Consider the following 16,744-nt stretch of genomic DNA (forward strand, 5'->3'; position numbering starts at 1 on the left):
GTGAGGTAGAATAATTTTTAGTAAAAATAACCGCTTTAAGACTTTTTCAATCATTTTTTTTATTTATACCACCCCGACAAAGATTTACTAAAATATTAATCCCCGAAAATCTTACCCAGTATGTTTGTAGATGATTGTTAAAATTTCTTCTACTGCTGTTGTTAATTTATCCTGAATCATTTTTTATCGGTTCGAATTATAATTAATTTTAAGAAAATGTAAGATTAGATTGCACATCACATGAGAAAATCAATAACCAAAAATACAATTCATCCCTTAACCGTCTTTAAACTAGAATTATGATAAGATTCTTCTTTTTTTTTATTGCATGATTACATTTTTTTCGAAATAATGTTTTACCAATAATAACCAAACACACATTTATATTATCACATAATGAGGCATCGAAATCTTCAAAGAAAAATGTTTACTTCAACCAAAAGTTAAACTAAATTACGATGTTGCATAACTATAGGCGTTCAGCGATACTATATCTTAAAGTTGCATAACTTTAGGCGTTTAGAGAAGCCGCGCGGTAGTATTGATGTTTTCTTAATACTCACCCAGCAGCCCGAACCATCCATTTGCTTCTTCGTTAGATCTTCTCGTCCTGATCTCTTCTGAAGATCGTCGAAGATTCGTGCGATCTCTATTTCGGATCATCCTAATTATTGGTGTAAAGTCAAACAAAAAAAAACCTATTCCACCTAATTACAACGTACAGTTCCATCGGTTTTATTGTTCCAATCAGCCACTATTACACATTCATCGGAATTCCTGGGAGGGCGTTATCTCCCATACATCCCGTTCGCAATATATCTCCCCTTGTTCCGTTAAACATCACGCATCCCAAAACGACCGATCGCTCCGCGTGTTTTTGTTTTCTGCAATGGACGCACCGAAGAATGTTGTGTAGTGCGCCACCGTTAGGATACAAAACTCTCTAATGGAGACGTTGGGGGCACATCCCGCCTGCCTTGGAGCCACGCAACGCATCCCATATCCGGGAGGGAGAAAAATATATATGTGAATGTGTTTCAGTGTGTGTGTTAGAATGTGTGTATATAAATATGTGTAAATTGTTCTTCCAATACAATATTGATGAGGATGAGGGGATTGGGGTAGGGAGCGATAATCTCTAATATAGCAATGGGTAGCACTGTGCTTAGCGTTTCTTCAGCTGTAATCTGATACCAAAAGACGTGCTCCTGAACTGGCGATAAAAATCTGGATCACCGTGTCTCCTATCGTGTACCCTCGGTGTCTGAGAATACTGCTAGCCATCCCTGATGCCCTCTTCTTCCCCTCTAGCCACACTCCCATATCCCACTGCCCCCTGCAGACGGGGGAGGTTGTACACAATATTATACGAATATACATATTTATATAGTTGTTTTGATCATTACATATTTCTTCAGTGGATTTGTGTTGTTCGTTATTATAGTTTTGATTCTTTTATATGTTTTCTCCATATTTTTTTTTCATTCTCAAGCTTTCTTCTTCGATTCCAACTCCCTCCCTCTCTCTTCTTCATTACACACACCAACTTTACAGATTTTTCATTTTGTGGCTTCTTAAATATCTATCCTCCATTTTCTCGCCTACCGTACTCGCTCGCTCCCTCTTTTGCGATACAATCCTTGATCCCTTCGCGTTTCCATTTTCAGCGTTCGATGCTCATATTTCTCTCTCACTACCTCGTAAGAAAGTGTTGTGATAGAGATGATATAGAGAGAGCGATAGAGCAATACAAAGGAGCTAAAGTTCAGTAACAAAGCTTCTTTTACGTGTTTTTCCACGGTTGTGTTGTAAGTTAAGTTTTTAGTATATCAATGACAAATCTGCAAAAAAGCAAGGGAAATATAAGCGGATGCAGAAAGACTGCCTGATCCTTTCTACTTTCATTGATACATCTTCCGAAAAAGAAACGGCCCAACCATCTCCAGAGATCATGGTCCTTCTGTGGTAATCATTGTGTAAAAACTGGCAAAAGGTGTAGATAAAAACGTTTCCAAAAAGAAAGTAAAGACCCTATAAAAGAATGGTCTCTTCTCCGGCAAGCAATAGACACTTCGGAACTGGCGTCTCTAATAGACGCGCGCGCGCAGAGTGATAGGCGCTAGATATATTCAAAAAGCTTTTTGTATGTAGACAAATATCTCCCTAATTAAGCAGCATCCAGAAAGATCTGGTTTACCAAACGATGGGGATCATCACTGAGTGCCCAAAAAAGTGTGCTTTGGATATGTGTACAATCAGGAGAACCAACTTCCGTTATGCTATCTAAGCTCCAGTACGGATTGACTTCATCGGTGCCAAAAAAGGCCTACACTTTTCGGTAAAAGGATATTTGTAAGAAATGTATCTCATATGCGAAAGGCGACTGCGTACGCAACCGTTAAAAATCCATCCAGCCAAAAATTACAGTCTCACAAGCAGCGCACAGCGATGTGTTGTTGCACCAGCAATTAGCATCTAAAAGCTTTTTTTGTTGGAAATATGTCGTCACTACTCTACTGAATTATATTTGAAACCTTTTCCCCCATTTGAAATGGTTTACATGAGCATTGCGGTATGCTTGTTCGCTCTTGCAGGCTCATTTTGTCCTGGAAGCTATACAGGGTTCCACAGGTATGGCAGTGTTCGGGATCAATTATGGATGCGGGGGTGTTTGAAAAAAATGATGTTCAAAAAGTCTTACTGACCGTTTTGTAAATGTTTAACTGTGCTTTCTTGTTAAAATCCGAGCCATCATGATGGGGGCTCCTAAATGTTTCCCTTTCTGGTTCACTTGTGAAACATTCCGGTGGTGATACGGGTTTGATTTAAAAAAAAAAGCAGTATTTTTTGCTTGAAGTAGAAAGTGGTTGCATTGTCCATGTAAAAAGGCTTCCATTTTAAAGTCTTTCATTGTTGTGTGTGCCGCTGAGCGCAGAGCTGTGTTAGAAAAACGATAAGCGTACACACACACACGTAGCTGTAAATGGCTACATACAAAACGTTCGTACGAAGCTATGCGCCTATAGGGTAGAAACTCCCAATCTACAGATTCAAATGATGAGGCTCTTGTGAGTGTGCAACAAGTGGTGAAACCCACTCGTCCCCGGTCGGTGTGTCCTGTATTGTTTCAATTCTAGCTACTTTTCCTTTCCCACTCGGTAAATGTTTCCGTTTCCAAATAAATGTATGCATTTTGTGATCAGTGGGACAAATTATGGCTACTATTTATCGTCACCTCTTCCTACTAGTACGTTCCACAGCTCATCATCATAGCATTTTATATTACACAGATACAGTTGATAGCAAAGAATAGATTAACACGCGCTCTCTCTCTCTCCCCCTTCAAGCACTCTTTGCTCATGCACATTTCAGCAGGATTCCCTTCGGTTTGAACGAAGATTTTCCCACCCTGAGAGAGAGAGAGAGAGAGCAGCCGCCCTAACGATATCTGCTGAAGCTCAAAGAAACAACAGTGCCAACAGAGTGCATCATCATCATTATCATCATTGTCATTATGTATGAAAAGCCAACAAAATATACATCCCACTATTTGGGGGGTTTTAGGGGGGAAAGAAGCCTACACCGCATACATATACATACACGTTTACGCGCTTTTAGAGTAGCATTTATAAAGATTTCGTATAAGAATCACGTTCCGTCAGCATGGAAAGCTCTCTCTAGAGAGCGGTTTTTTGTTTAACACGGTTCCTTTTAGTACCGTCGTAGCCGTAATGGATCAAATGCCGTTATTATATGCGTGAATTAGGTTTAAGATTAGTTTTAATGCAGTAATAGTAAAGCAGTTTTGGCGAGCAATTATACCAGTAGAGTGAACAATTAGTATTAATATTAACGCTAAAGAGAATGATGGGGGGGGGGCAGGGGGGATTCGGAAAAAATAAAACAAAACAAAACACAAAACCCTTTTATAAATCTCAGGCTTTACAATTATTATCCACTTTTTGTTTTCATCTCCATTTTATGTCGCAAAACATGACGAATTGTGTAAAATGTAAAAAATAATAATTATATCCGCGCGTTCCGCTGGGGCCTCCGTTAATTTATACAAAAATCGATATAATGCGAAAAAGCACACACCCCGCCCCCTGGGGCTGGTTCATTTTTATATAATTACTATACTCTTTTGACATGCTTCCTGCAGACGATGCTGCATTGTGTGTGCATTGTGGGCGTGCCTTTCTTGTTCTCAATAACACAACACCGCCTGTTGCCCATAACACACACTCACACACCTACAAAACCATATTTTTAAACAAGAACAATAATGCATATATGTGGGGTGCGCGCGCGCCCGGGGTGATGATCAATTTGGAAAAAAACAAACGGTTCACAAGGACACCCGAAACCCCGGAACCGAACGAGCAAATCATGGCTAACATATGTGTGTGTTTTTTTTTTCGTTCTTTTTCTCATCGTTTTTGTTTTATAATTTTAGCAGATAATTGTTGGAATTTACTTTCCCACGTACCCTCAGTGCGCGCAAGAAAGTAACCTCTCCTACTGTAATTAATTACATAAAAAAACGGAAACGGAACCGATGATGATACCGGTAAAACGTAAAATGAATCAATTTCGATTAGTTATGCTCTGCAGGCACCATCATCATAACACAGGGAGGCAGGCTTGGATGATGATACATTATGGGCAGCAGCTTGTCTGTGACGGCGACGCAAACAGTACAATATGAGAAAAAAAATATTACAATTAGATATTTAAATATTACATAAAAATGACACATATTTAAAAAAAATAAAGGAAGAAACGATCCCGATCCCCTAATTATACTCCTTATCGTATCCGCGCTCGGGTGTGTGTCTTGTGTGTTGCTGTGTGCTCTTGTGTGTGAGAAGATGTCCATTTAGTGCGCAATTCTGGTTTCATTGTTTCGTTTGCTCCCTAAAACCCTGCCCTGGTTCGACGCTATTACTTCTTAGGCCACACACACACACACGCACTGAAAATTTTTCGTTCTGAATCGTTCCTGCGAAGGAATATCGATGTTCACACACGCTGAAATCTTGACGTTGTCGTTTATAGTTTAGGCTTTAGCGGAAAGCAGCAAAATGGGGAGGGGGGGGGGGTTTAAAAAGAACAATGATGCTTGCAAGTACAAGGAAGGAAAACGAATGAAGAGAGATGAGATCAACGTTCGCACAAACCACCCAATTGCATCATCTCTTCCTGCGGCGATCGCTCGGCATAGATCGTTTGAGCGTGTTGCATACCCGGCTAGGTTTCTAAACATTCCCTCCCCTTCTTCTTTTCATAACGTTGGTTTCTCTAGTTTCAGGCTGTTCTTCCACTTAACGAGCAACATTTCCCACGTATTATCATATGATTATGTTCGCATGTATGTGTTATTAGTTTTGTTCGCCTTTTTTCTCTCACTCGCCCCGTCCTGTTGCCTCTTGCTGCGTACGTTTCATTATAGTGGCGGGCCTTTCTGTAGTGTAGTAGCTTCTTATAGTGTGTGATGCAGTTGAGGGGGGGTTAGGTGGTTAGCGGGGGTGATGATTTCGGTTGCTGCGTATGACTTTTCGTATGCTTGCTTGCCATTAGATATATTTATAATATATATATTTATAGTTGCTCGGCGCTGCTGCTCTTCCTCTTATCTTTGCAATTCCTCCAGTGGGGATGATGAAGCTGGGACGAAGTGGGGAGGAAGGAGCGGGTTTTTTTTGTTAAATTGTGGCACACGAAACACCGACAGATGCACGCGCGCGCGATCCCCGCGCACGATCAGCAGCCTGTTTTGGCTGCGCGACACCGGGACGCGCGGTGTGTGTTTGGGGGTGTGTGTTGTGGAAGTAAAAAAAAAACAGTAAAATAGTTCAATGAAGGAGCGGGTTTTGGGATAGTTGTTGTGCTTTGTTGCAATGCTTCTAGTGTGTGGTTGCGGTGCCGCTAACCGTTCAACTCGATTCCTTCTTCTCTGTAAGCGAGAAAGAGAAAGAAAAAGGACATTAATTTCAAAAGCCCAATTTTTGCTTTCCTTTTGATCCATCCAACACTCCCCCCTCAACAACTTACCACTCTCCGTTGCATCGCCATTGGTAGCGGCGGCGGCGGCGGCCGGTTCCTCCTTGTGCTCTGCCGCCCCGCCGTCCCCGTTCACGTGGGCCGCCTCGCCGCCTTCCTCGCCGTTCGTCTTGGCTTCGTCGGCCGCATCGCCGCCCTCCTTCTTCTCGTCGCCGCCCCCATTCTCGGCCTTCTTGTCGTCCTCCTTGTCCTTCTTGCCGCCCTTGTCCTCGCTGGCCTGCTTCTTCGACTTGCTCTTGGCGGGCGTGGCCGGCTTCGGCTTCGGCTCCATCGACGGGTCCAGCACCAGCTTGCCGATGTTCTTGCGGTCGTGCATCTTCTGCATCGCCTCCGCCACGTCCTCGAGCGCCCAGGCCGAATCGACCACCGGCTTCACCTTGCCGTCCTTCCACAGCCCGAAGATCTTGTCCACGGTCGAGCGCACGTACTCGGACCCGTCCTGCTGGTACAGCAGATGGCGCAGGTTGAACCCGCCCAGGCTCTTGTTCTCGTCGAACAGCTTGATCGGCGACACCTTGTCCACCTGCCACCACTGCAACGGGGGGAAATGGGAAATGGGGAAGGTTAAGCTTACTGTCGCACGTTCTATCTGCGTATCTCAGCAACTCGTTTCGTCTCGCTGTTTGCACTTACCGAGCGGGCAACGCTGAAGAAGCTCTTCGTCTCGCCGGTGACAACGTTCGACGAGCCGTACAGGATGTACTTGCCCATCGGCTTCAGCAGCCCGTAGCCGCGGTTGCATTCCTCACCGCACAGGCAATCCATCACGATGTCAACGCCTTCGGTTGTGATCCTGGAAAGCGGAAAAGGAAAAAAAACACACACACCATCAAAATACCGTTCTTTGTAGAGAGCTAGACTTGGCAGTCTATTTCACAATCCCACCCCATCCATCATCATCGATGCGGTAAAGGAACTGCCAAACAAGCGAGCACTTTCGTTTACTTACTTCCGGACCTCGTTGACATAGTCGGTACGATCGATCAGATGGTCAATCAGACCGGTTGCCTCGAGCGCTTCGTGCTTCGACTTTGAGCAAACACCGAAAATGGTTACATTCGGCACGGTGCGTGCCAGCTGTACGATGGCTTGACCCTGAAGAAGAGAAGAAAAATAAGAAACAAGTTTTAGAACAAGCTATACGAAACCATCATACGAGTTGTGTCATATTTGCACAACAAGCAGACACAAATTTACTAAATTCCAAACGGGGAAATTGGTCGATATAGAGGCATAATGCCACAATAAAGCAACAACCATCGTGAGACGCGTGATTTATTGTTACGAAAACTGTCTCCAACCATATCAACAAACTACTCCCTCCAACTAAGCCTCTTTCGAATATTTGCGAATGCACTTCAGCACAGTTTTGCCTTCACAATCCTCCTCTTCGGTGCATAATTTGATTGTCGTGCTCGTTATACAAATGATAACAACGATGACGTGCTACCGTCACAGTCTAGTCAATTTAGAGTGTAGTCGAGAAGCAAAGAGGTGCAGAACAAGACCACCCTGAGCCTTTTTATTGGCATGCTAGACGTCTGTCTTCTGGGCAGCTTCACAACAAGGTGTCACAACGCTGCAGACCCCAGCCATCAGCGGGTCCGGCTCCATAACTCGGGCCATATCATCATTAATCCAGTGTGTGTGTGAGTCAGATGCTTGCGTGATGCTTGTTCTTGGATCGGTCCCTAACGATGTCCAGCATTCAATAAGAGCACATGAAGAGGCAAGTCCTCTGAAGTCATCGGTACAACGAAAGGAAGATAAGCTCAAGACAATCCATTGTGCACATAGCACGGGGACGGAGACACAGCGCGCGCCAAGAAGCCAAGCCCAGTGTCCGGCTACAATCTGGAGTGGAACAACGGGGACATTATTACACGGAACGTACATTCCATGGGGCTGGCCGGATAATAATGTTTGTCGCATCTACAGCGGACGTCATAGCTGGTTCAAAATAGAGACATCAGAACAAGCAAACGTTTTATAGCCCTTTTGGGTTAGTCTTGCTCAGTGCGGCAATGCATAAACACATCTCTTATGATTTAAAATGACAAAAATGCAATATTGTCAGGGTGAGAGAAATGTATTGTCCGCAGACATACGTTACAGGGTATATTATTTTGCAGATATACAGGTTTTATGTCTAACTTTATTTGCATGACCTCCTCCTGAGAAGCGTTTAATATTTCATATCATTAAAGCAGTTGAAGCGTCCTAAAAATGACTCTCAAAAGACTGCTATCATTTGCACCGCTTAAAAATACCTCATGAATGTTTGAAATTTATTACCCAAAATTACCCAAACCAACTCTCCAGGGAGGCTCTACCTCCAGACTATATTTAGCGTGTGCATCATATCCATACTAATCATCGAAATTTGTTTCGCTTTATTTGATGCCAACCAAGTGATAAGACCATCGATGACTGATGATAACATGGGGTTGTTTTTCTGACCCCTCTCTCTCCGATGTTGACACACTCGCAAACACACATGCACAACACCACTAATGTGTGTGTGTTCGAAATCAATCAATCCGACCGTTTGCAGCTACACCAATCAGCGATTTGTAAATCTCATTTAGCTGACATAACATTACCAACTCATGAGAAGGGAAAGCAAGGCTAGTAGGGAAAGGTTCCGGATGCAACAGCGGCGTACCCGCATTAGTAATAATAACGAAGGTGATAGCGAGCAAAGCCAAAAAAAAAAACAAGGAGGGTGGAAATTGCATTTGCACAGTGGTACAACATTCTCCTCTCCGCGATTGTTCAAACCCGACCCTCGTGTTGTTCAAAAAGGCCTAACTAATATCCATTAGCCAGACCACTGGGCGACCGTGTAACCGCCAGACCACTGGGCCGTGTAACTTACCAGCCCTACCAGCATATTCCTTATTTCAGTTGCGATATTTATATCCCTTTATTCCTTGCCTTGCCGGCGCCCGACTGTCTGTCTCGATCAATTACCGGTACCGGTGCCAGGGTCTGATGGCCCCCAGCGGTACACCAAACACGCACTATTAGAGTGTGATGGAGGTCATTGGAAACTACCAGATGCACGTGTCCGCCACGCAGACAGGAGAGTCAGACAGCACAACAATTGAGAAGTATTCCAATTGTAAAATAAAAAAAAAATATTTCCCCCCGAATTCGGATGACGAAGGACAAAACCATTACCAAGGGGTCGGAATTGATTCGGCGTCCCGTGTGAAAGAGAAACACGCCGCCGGCCGCCATGGTGCGATCGATTTCGTCCTGCTCAATAATACATTTATGTAGCCCTGTTTTAGTAGCAACATTAGCGAAGGCGGTAGAATGGGTTCACTGGCACTACGGGAGTCCTATAAGAAAGGGTAATTACGGGAGTCATATAGGAAAGGGTAATGCGTGTAAGATTCTCCCGCCCGCCTGAAGAGAAAGAGTAAAAGCTTTAACGAAACGACGAACCCGAACCTTCCACAACGTGGAGCTCCAGACCGAAAAAGAAAAGCAGCTCCCAATCGTTACAGATTTTCTTTACATTTCCGTTGCAGCAACAGCAAACGTACGAGCGCACTTTTGACGCTATTTGGACCTTGTACTCGATTTTTAAATTACTGCGCAAAACCAATAAAAAAGGCCGCTAAATAATGTACACGGTAGTTCCTCAAACAAACGAAGGCGAAAGCTACCCTTTTTGTTGACTAACTGCCCTTTGTTTGACCAGGAAACAACTGTGAGATACTACCTTTTCACGTCCTTCACAGCATGGAGGATCGAAGGCTTCGTCGAGCGAATTAAATTCTATTCGCCCCAGTAATATCCAACAGGAGCTACATCTATTTTGCAGCGAATTAGCGGCGCCAGAAACCAACGTCACTAGCAAAAGACCTCCACAGCCTTGCCCAGTACATGCACCGAGACACGTTCTTGACACAATTCTGCATGGGCTCAACAACTCGTTGGGTTCGGGACCATGTCGTCGACGGTACCGGCTCGCCATATTGGCACCGATATTGGAACTCGGGGTGCAATTTACACCCGCCCCGTACATCGACGTATAATTAAAGGAAGGGAAAGGACGACCAAACACGACGCTTTGGCGCCGGCGATCATGTTCAACAATATAAGCCCGGGAGTAAGGTGAAAGTTTTAACCCCGTAAAGCACCTCTCCCTGGTTAAACACACGAATCAGTGGCTTCCTGTTCTAGTTCGAGTCTTTGTTTTTTTGCACCAATTTTCCAACACAATCCTTGATCTAATTTTGAACCTTTTGTGTGTGATTCATCGTCACTTTTATTAAAATGAACTCAGGGCCTATGAGAGTTTATGGAACGTTGTTTTCCGTCAGGAGATGTGTTTTTAAGACCTCCGGAAGGTAAAGTGAATTACACCGATCGGTAAAAGGCACGCACGCAAGAGTGCTGAAATGGCAAATCGATAAAACCACAGGTAAATAATGAACCAAGGATATCGGTACCGACCCGCCCAAGTGTTTGCAAATCGACGACCGTCGTCGTAAAAAAGCCAGCAATAAGGGATCGATGAAATCCTCCTAAACAAAGAATCGTTTTGCAGCATACAGGAGAGCAAACTGGGCCCTCTGACTGGGTTGTGGCGACGCACTTCTCGCCCAATTATTCATCAGCCGCCAACAGCAGTGTTGCCTTCCAACATATAAAAAAGGAAGCTAAAAAAGCGGTCGGAAACCGTAAAATATCCCAGGCGCGATCTGGCACGGGTATTGGTACGTTTCGGGTTTATAGTGGGGGAGTGAAAACGAATTTCCGAAAGCACCGCCGACGATGGTTTATTTTCTACCATCAATTTCCACCGCATTAAGCAGCCGGAAATACACGGCGCGGCTGATCCGAATCGTTGCGGTTCCGGGCACGTTCCGTTTGTTTAATATGCGTGTCCGAAAACCCACACAACCAAATCCCGGGAGTTTCGGGATCGAGTGGGCACCACACTGCTTCTCCATCATCCCAATGGATATCTTTTGGGCTGGACACTGTATTGCACACAACCAACCGCCACTGGACGGTCAGCAACAGCTTAACAATCGGCAAAACTGCTCCTCCAATACGATAAGAACTGTCAAGGCGTAGTGACGCAGCCTCAAAGCCAAACGTATATATCCGCATCTTTCTCTCTTAAACGATAAAATACACTTTTGCTTAAGAAAAGACGAAAATATGCTTTCACCCTATGTTGGTGGTGTTCTCACATCCTTATCCATGTGGGATGCTATATTGCCGCGCTTGCTTTTTACTTACCACACCACCGCCGACGGAATGCAGCAGAATCGACTTGCCCTCGCGCAGCGACACCAGATCGAAGATGAGAATGTAGGCGACCAGATAGTTCATCACGATGGCGGCCGCGTCCTGGAATGTCATCTCGTCCGGAATGTGATAGACGTACTTGGTCGGGACGGCCACCAGCTCGGACCAGGCCCGGAATTCCGGCAGGGCCACCACACGATCGCCAACCTGTGAAAGTGAAAGGAAGAAATAGAAAAGGATAAGAATAAGTCTTCCAAAGAAAACGGCACAAACGAATGCTCATTGAAGTATGGCAAATGGAAATTATTAAAATTGAGCGCGATGCTTTCAACAACTTTTGCCCATGGGCCCTTCTCGTCTTGAGCAGCTATACCGAGCGAAAGGATCCTTCCCCGAGGGAAACTTTTGCTCTTCTTGTAGGATTATTCCAACCATCTGCAACTTTTTCTCATCATCTTCCTAACACTCACACACTGACGCAGTGAGTGCCACAATAACACTAAGTACATGTATTATTGATTGGTTGGAACTTTGACCGAACAGACCAACTTTGCCGCCATACATCTCACCGAACAGCAAAAAGTTCCGTCTGTGAGCACTCCACACACATATCCACCAATCGAATCGATATTTGATTTAACTTGTGGTTTGAAAATAGTTTGAGCAGGTTTCTTTACAGAAAAAATACGAAGAAATAATCGAATGATCATGACCACCTCACAAATGACTCTGTTTGAGGGGTCAAAAGCATTCCAAACTTGTCGGTGGGAATTTTCCGTTCCGAAAGTTTTGCTGGAAACAAGATGAACTTCCAATAGGAGAAGCACCAAAATTTGCACCCATTCGGTCGATGACCATTGAACATCCATCGATAATTCAGTTGGCCCGAAAAGTCGGAACCAGAAGCAACTCCGCAATTCAATTCCAACAAACCTTATTCTTCCGCAGATGTCAAACATGATCAGCAAACGCAAGAAACAAAGCTTTTTCGCTGTGTTCCGTGGAAACCCTCTAGGACGCACGTACACGTATGTTCTTGGCAATAGTTACGGAACCGAGTTCCGGAAAAGAAACGAAAAGAAAAGTGCTCCGAAGTGAAGTCTCCGAACTTTCACCATGTGTCGTCGTCTCACGGTGGTTTGGTTGTTGTTGGGACTGAAGTTTTCCACCTCGCAACGTCCGGGGGCCACAGGGAGACCAGATTCAGGATGTTGATTATAACGATACTTTGACCACCTGGATAGACTTCGCCAACTCCCACTCCTCAGTCTCATGGTAGCGCCAACAATGATCATGATGATGATGATGATGGAAATTCGAACTGATAGGATGTGAGAGAGGACGCCGCTTATTCCTTAGGTTCTTTTTTCGCTGGTTTTTTTTCCGGAATTTCTCTCCGAGTTGAAGTGGAAACGTGACCACAATTCGTAATCAACTGATTCACTTTCTGCTGCTGCCACTTGTACTTTTGCCCGATGGACGGATCCGTAGGTTGAGTAATGTGCACGTACTACTCTCTTCATGCTTTTGTGTGTACGGTTGGTTGGTCTATTTTTCACGTACAAAGCTCTACACGAACGGACCCGACCGGTAGTTGATTTAACGACCGGCACACGACACGTCCAACCGATCGCATAGGGGAAGGAAAGGTTACCCGCCACCGAGGAAGGATAATCATAGGTTTGGATTGCTGCTGTACCAGGGTCTTCCGGCGTCTAGGGGAGTAAGCTTTATTTTTAGAGGCCCAGACAGACATGGTGATTGGTAAAAACTGCCTTCCCGAACCGCAAAGTTAGGGAAATGGATATTTAAAAAAAGAAAACAATTTCCAACAGCAATCCAAACGAAGCAAAAAAGAAAAATGGAAAAAACATTTCCCAAACAAACCGATTTAAATAAATCATTCGTCGTGGCATACGAAGATAAAACTTTCTGATCCTTCTTCCAACTGCAAAAAAAAAACCATAACCATGAGGAGTTTGAACTGAACAATAATTCAATTTTTAGACTCCTTCCTCGCTCCTCTATCAATCAAAGCCAATGGAACCAAATAAAAAAAAACACCCGAAACGGAAGGAATAACCGTCACGAAACTTACCTTGAATCCTTCGACCTCTTCACCGACGGCTTCAATCTCGCCGGCACACTCGAAACCGAGGATGGTAGGAGTTTTTGGCGGCGAATCGATCGCACCGAGTCGTACCATCAGATCCTGGAAGTTCAGTCCACTGAAAAAGAGAAAAAACACACGTTAGTTGCAGCCGTCAAAACGAATACTTCTGGAATCTTTCTACTTCGCATGGGAATGTGATCAGCATACGCTTAACCTTATGGGTTCTGCATTAGGTTCCAAAAGGGAGGATGATTGTGTGAGTAAACTGAAGTCTGGGAAGTGTCATTGTCAAAAATGTAAAGGAATATTTTACGGGCTTTCGACGAAAAGAAGTCATGTGATGAATAATGTGGATATTACTCCCCGCGTTCAATAGCTTTAAATCACATTCTTATACTACAAACTACAACCCCAACTTCTTGCGCACAGAGTTCAAGTAGATCGTTACTGTTCCCAACAATCATTCCTCCTTTACGATAGCCAATGTACTGGAAGGAATGGTATCGACACCGGTGCACCAAGGACAATGGTATGTGTTCTTCACGAAGTTTGTTTCCCATCCCGCAAGAAACCACTCAAACTGAAGCTAGCGATGCAAGTTACAAAGTTACAGAAGGATGCACAATCGTACAACTGAGCTGTTTGTGATGTGCAGTCTTGTTTGTTTGATTTTTACCACTACTTTTCCGGCACACTGAAGAACACAATTTAGCTAGACTGAAGCTCAAGGACCCAACACAGTTTCGATAAAGATGTCTGTGCATGAAGAAGTGCGGTTTCGTACGAGTGTTTCTACATACCAGCATCACTCAACGTACATAAAATTGAATTAAATTGAAGAAGGCGGCAATGCAACCATACTTGCCCCTCTCATTCATTACTTTCTTGCCACACACTGAAGGCATTTGAATATCTGAACATGTTCAGAACTCTTCTCCAGACAGTTGAGTGAGACTCCACCCCAACGACAATAAACCTTTCTCTTCCCATCTAAGGCATGCTTTCCTTCGAGACAACTATTCCCCCTCCATAAAACCACATGCTCACGTCATCTTCAAAGTTGAAGCAGCGGGAAAATCCGATGGGCATTGTGTAGGCGAGAAAAAAAAGGGACAATTACTCCCTAATGAGACAAATCTCTAAATTAAGAACCGATTTTCCACGGGGGCAATATGGACGATGATGTGTTTGTTTGTAGATAAATGCTGCCTTTCGTTCCCCCCTTGTTTGTTTGGGCCCTTTATTGTCCCTCACACCGTAACTCCGAGTTTACGCCGAGTAGTTTCGCCCCGGTTGCGCTGAAGAATTAAGCTATGCGACACAACGCATACACTACACTAGAGCAGAGAGCGCAGCGTTTCATTCATTCAGAGCCCTTCAAAGCGGGTCTGGGGAAATTTTGAGCCTGACAAGTGTTGCACCCTTCGTCAATGTTTCCCTCGCGAGCGCGAGCGTAGCTAAATTTACAACGCAACCGTCCCTCACGTTTCTCATTGTGGAGAGACTTTACCGTCTCTAAAATCCCATCAATCGAGTGCACAGCCGTGGCAGACTGTCACACCGAACGCGTTTGTGCGCGAGGGAAAATGCGTTGACACGTACCAGACCCGAACCCGGAAAGCAATTGAACCTGCGCGCTGGTGATCGTGACATTCCAAGTCTTTGCTGGAAAAGTCTTCGCCGTCGACACAATAAACAGCACTTCCCTATACACACACACATACCACATCGGAAGGGAGTTTTATCGTAAGGTTTACATCACTCGCTGCTGGTGCTATATTTTTCCAACTAACGCGATGAGAACGGTTCCGGCTTGGTGTGAAAAAGGGGTTCTAACTTTTAACAGCGCGGCAGGAAGAGGAAGCAGGTCCCCACCGAACGTGTCGCTGATAAAGTCGCCTTTCGTTAAGACGGTGAATTATAGGCTCCAGTAATAATTATTCGTGCGCGATTAGTGTCGGTTAATGTGTTTGATGGTGGTGCGCTGGTGGTTGCCGCCACATGTTGATCGTTCCCGAAAACCGCAGGATTTATTGGGCTCTATCTAAATTACCACACATTACCATCACACCACAAGATGGTGACAACGGAAAAGTTTCAACGCGAATGTTCTGGGTGTATGTAGCTTTCTAGCAAAGGAAAGGGTATTAAGGTTAAGCCTTTCTTTTTACACAGTTTGACATTGATTACTGACGGAAGGATAGTCTATAAATAAATTGTTGAAATAGGATAGAATGACTCGTGCCTACTCGATGATGTCCTCGTCAGCTGAGATATCAAGAATACCACTTTGCGTATCATAAATCTACGACCTTCATAGCAGCATAGTTTGTGGCGCTTAATTTAAAGTGTTCTGCACAAGAAGAAGCCGAGACATATTTTAAATTAACATTCATTTCATCACCATTATTGTCGTAAAAACATTGAACCTGGATGCGATAGGGCAATCTAGAGGCTTATTTTTTAACAACATTTCAGGTCGTTTTATAGTAGATGTAGATAACACGCCGTAAACTTTCATTCTCAAATAAAAAGAAGACATTTTAATCACAAAATATAGATAAATTATGCTAAGTTTAATAAGTGTATTGAGAGTAAACTACCATACCCATAAAACTCCAGCGAAAAAATGAAATAACAACCAGAATCGCTTTGAAGACAAAACATTAAGAAAGCATTGGAGTATTTACTCAAAAAAAAAACTAAACCATTACATCCCAACAGTGCCTCCCGTTGCGTTACACCATTCGCCCCAAGCTCAACTACTCGCATCTAAGAACTTCTTCTCAAATTACACTCATTAATTTTCCGTTCCATTTCCATTACGGACTAAATAATAGACCCCAGCGCCTTCTCTCCGGCAGAGAGTAACACCACTGCCAGCCGTGAAGTTCGATGAGGCATGTTTATTGGTAGGAACAGAGACAAACCATCGATCCATCCATCCATCGCTACCATAGGTACATGGGCCTCAAAGCCGTCCAACAAGTGAAACACATTTCCATAGTGAAGCGCGCGGATCCTTTTGGGATTCGGAGCAACAACCGTCGGAATGAAAAATGTCGCTCAATTATCGCCATTTCCCCGAAACAAGCGCTTGTGCTGTGTGAAGTGTTTCCATGCCGAGTAAAGTAGGACTGGCTCTCTCGAGCACTTCTTTTACCATTCGTTGTCGTTGAAGCAGGACCAATTAATAAAATTTCGCTCTTCATTACGTCCTAATAATAGTTGAGTTGGGTGGACGTACGGAAAAAAGACGCCGGTCTGGAGCGTTTTGTACTTGAAGCGTTACTG

The 16,744-nt window shown here is 44.1% G+C and overlaps 1 protein-coding gene across 1 annotated transcript in view; it reads right to left on the reverse strand.

Annotated features, from left to right (window-relative positions):
- Positions 1-1,409: 1,409 nt before the first annotated feature.
- The window catches only part of LOC121591452 (synaptic vesicle membrane protein VAT-1 homolog-like), a 70,498-nt gene continuing 55,163 nt past the window's right edge, over positions 1,410-16,744 (reverse strand). Inside the window, exons 3-8 of the mRNA XM_041911948.1 lie at positions 13,436-13,565; positions 11,329-11,544; positions 7,013-7,158; positions 6,697-6,856; positions 6,055-6,595; positions 1,410-5,956 (exon numbers count right to left, since the gene is read on the reverse strand). Of these exons, the coding sequence (XP_041767882.1) occupies positions 5,937-5,956; positions 6,055-6,595; positions 6,697-6,856; positions 7,013-7,158; positions 11,329-11,544; positions 13,436-13,565 (1,213 nt within the window). The 3' untranslated portion in view covers positions 1,410-5,936. The remainder of the gene's footprint in view (positions 5,957-6,054; positions 6,596-6,696; positions 6,857-7,012; positions 7,159-11,328; positions 11,545-13,435; positions 13,566-16,744) is intronic.

The sequence above is a fragment of the Anopheles merus genome, chromosome 2L (assembly GCF_017562075.2).
Source record: "Anopheles merus strain MAF chromosome 2L, AmerM5.1, whole genome shotgun sequence".
Lineage (NCBI taxonomy): Eukaryota > Metazoa > Arthropoda > Insecta > Diptera > Culicidae > Anopheles > Anopheles merus.